Source organism: Belonocnema kinseyi, chromosome 7 (genome assembly GCF_010883055.1).
Source record: "Belonocnema kinseyi isolate 2016_QV_RU_SX_M_011 chromosome 7, B_treatae_v1, whole genome shotgun sequence".
In the NCBI taxonomy this organism is placed as follows: Eukaryota; Metazoa; Arthropoda; class Insecta; order Hymenoptera; family Cynipidae; genus Belonocnema; species Belonocnema kinseyi.
The window spans coordinates 53,681,316-53,684,102 of NC_046663.1; the positions used below are offsets into that span (position 1 = coordinate 53,681,316).

At 33.2% G+C, this 2,787-nt stretch overlaps 1 protein-coding gene across 1 annotated transcript in view; it reads left to right on the forward strand.

Annotated features, from left to right (window-relative positions):
* Positions 1-1,144: 1,144 nt before the first annotated feature.
* Positions 1,145-2,787, forward strand: part of LOC117177393 (solute carrier family 35 member E1 homolog) — an 11,868-nt gene continuing 10,225 nt past the window's right edge. Inside the window, exon 1 of the mRNA XM_033368048.1 lies at positions 1,145-1,673. Within this exon, the coding sequence (XP_033223939.1) occupies positions 1,346-1,673 (328 nt within the window). The 5' untranslated portion in view covers positions 1,145-1,345. The remainder of the gene's footprint in view (positions 1,674-2,787) is intronic.

The window sequence follows — 2,787 nt, forward strand, 5'->3', positions numbered from 1 at the left end:
AAAACTCCCCAAATAAAATTGTTTCTTAATCAATATTAATTATTTATTAAAAATACGATAATAAAATATTGTTATCAAATAAATTTTTGTTTAATATTTAAACTGTTAAAAATTGCTTGAATTTAAAATTAAAATTATAAAAAAAATTTTACCGATAAATTCATATACAAAAACATGTGTTTTTTAATTAACATTTCGATTTTTCGGAAGAACTTTTGTGATTTAAAAAATACTATATACATTTTCCACGAAAATATCTTATCCAGAAATATATTTTGTTTTAATTATTGTTATTTTAAATTTAAACAATAATGTTTAAACACTTCAAACATTTAAAAAGTTGTTTCTTTGGTATAAATATTTTATTATTTCAATTTAAAACAATAATTTGTCAAAGAACAATGTTTTCCACACTTGTTTACCTCGAAATGTCTTTTTATAATACTTTTTTAAAAATTGAAAATATGATTTTTCGAGAACATTTTTTTTATAATTAAAAAAAAGTCTGTACCGAAAACCTGGATCAAGCTTCAGATCTGAAAAAATTCAGCGATACATACATTCAAACTTTTCTAACCTCAAAAAATCTTTCTACTGCTTTACCGTCGTATTTTACGAAGAATTAGAAAACAAGAATTTCACTTCGTAGTACGATGAGGGCTCGATAGGGCAGAAAATGTGATGTCCTATATATATAATTCCCCACTCCGACGCCCCGTACCGCATCTAGGTTTATAATATCTTTGTCCATGGACATAGGAAACACGGGACTAGGCATGCCATAGCGGGGGTGATGCAATGAGGGGGGAGGTCCACCACCTTTTGATGTCCCGCTACAAACATGGCAGCGCCCACATGTTTATATTTTCATGCACAGTTTGTCAGCAAAAATGCTCGTGCGCATAATCAAATGGCACATCGTAAGGTGGCGGCTCTCCCCACTCATGGAATCCCCCCCCCCCCTCTAGTCCCTTGTTTCCTATGGCCATGGTACGGTCAAAGATATTTTTTGGTACGGTCCCAATACTTTCTACTGTCGGTAAGGCAGTTTAGAAGAGTAAATGACTGACCTTATAAAGAGGGCAGTGAAGGGTAAGTGGCAAATTCTCGCGGTTGAAGTAGGAGCAAATGCGGTCGTTTCCAGTCGTTTCTTGACGTGTCTGCTAATTGTTTGACGTTCTCCACCTTCTCGTGTACGGGGTGAAGGGACTTAGATTGCCTGTATTCCGGACAGACAATCTGGGAGCGTGTGACAGGTGCGGGGTGCTCCAATAATCTGTGAATGCAGTGAAGAACGACTTGGTATAAGTGGAAGACGTCGAGTCTCTAATTGTGCAATATAATCATGAAAGACTCGAGGGAGAACCGTGAAGTTTTGACAATATTGTTCCTCTGTTTACTTTGGTATATAATATCCAGCACCAACAATGTGGTGGGAAAAACATTACTGTCAGATTTCCCGTACCCGCTGACAGCCACGATGGTGCAGCTAACCTCAATCACCATCTACTCGGGGCCTTTCTTCAACCTTTGGGGGGTCCGAAAGTACGCAAATGATATAACCTGGGGATATTACTTTCGATTAATTGTCCCCTTAGCATTAGGCAAGTTCCTTGCCAGCGTTTTCGGCCACGTCAGCATTTGGAAAGTCCCTGTGTCGTATGCTCACACTGGTATGTACTGACATTTTTTCGGTATGTTACTTGACAGTCCACGTGCTTCCTTCCTTGCTTCCAGCACGATTGGCTCTGATGAATCATAACCTCTGATCGATTTTTACCTATACTTCATTCTTATCATTCCTAATGTATCAGGATCGTCTTCAGCATGAAAATTCCACATTTTCGATATATTTTTTTTTGAATAAAAAATCGTTCTTGGTTTTAAATTCGTTTTTTTGTTTGTTCTAAAATTCCTCTTTTGTCGTAGAAATGAATTATTTTTCGGCTAAAAATCCAACTGCTTGGTTACAAAATAATCTTTTTTGATCCATAAATTTAACTCTTTTATATTTGTTTAAAAATTTGTCTTTTTTCTTGACAACTCATGTATAACTATTTCATTTTTGGTTAAAAATATATATAAATATATATATTTTTCAGTTTAAAATCAATGTATTTTGTTGGAAATGCCTTTTTTGTGTAGAAACTTAATGTTTATGTTTAAAAATTCATCGTTTTGGTCGACAATTCGTTTTTTACGGTAGAAATTAATTTTCTCAGTTGAAAATTCATTTTTTGTTTAAAGATGCCTCATTTTAGTTGAAGATTCATTTCTTTGGTTAAAAATTTAACTATTTTGTTGAAAATTTAGGTATTTTATTGCCAATTCATTTTTAATTGGCTGCAAATAAATTTTTTTACTGATTTATTTAAATTTATTTTGTTGCAAATTCATTTTTTTGCAGAAACTTAATGTTCAAAATTGATTTGTTGAGTTAAAAATTGAACTATTTTGTTATAAATTCTTTTTTTTTTCAGAAAATAATTTTTTTAACTGTAATTTCAACTACTCTGTACTTGACTGAAAATTAATCTCCTTTAGTTGCAAATCCAACTATTTGGTTGAAAATTCGTGTATTTGGTTACACATTTAACTATTTTGTTGAAATTTGTGTTTTTTTAGTTTATTTTTCTGGGTTGAATGCGCCTGTTTCTCGTTTCAAATTAAAATCTTTTTTGGTTGAAATATCACCTAAGGGTCATTCATTCACAAAATACGTGATACGTTAAGGGATGGGTGGGGATGTTAAGACCAATGGAAAAGGTATCATGCAGGCGGGGGGGG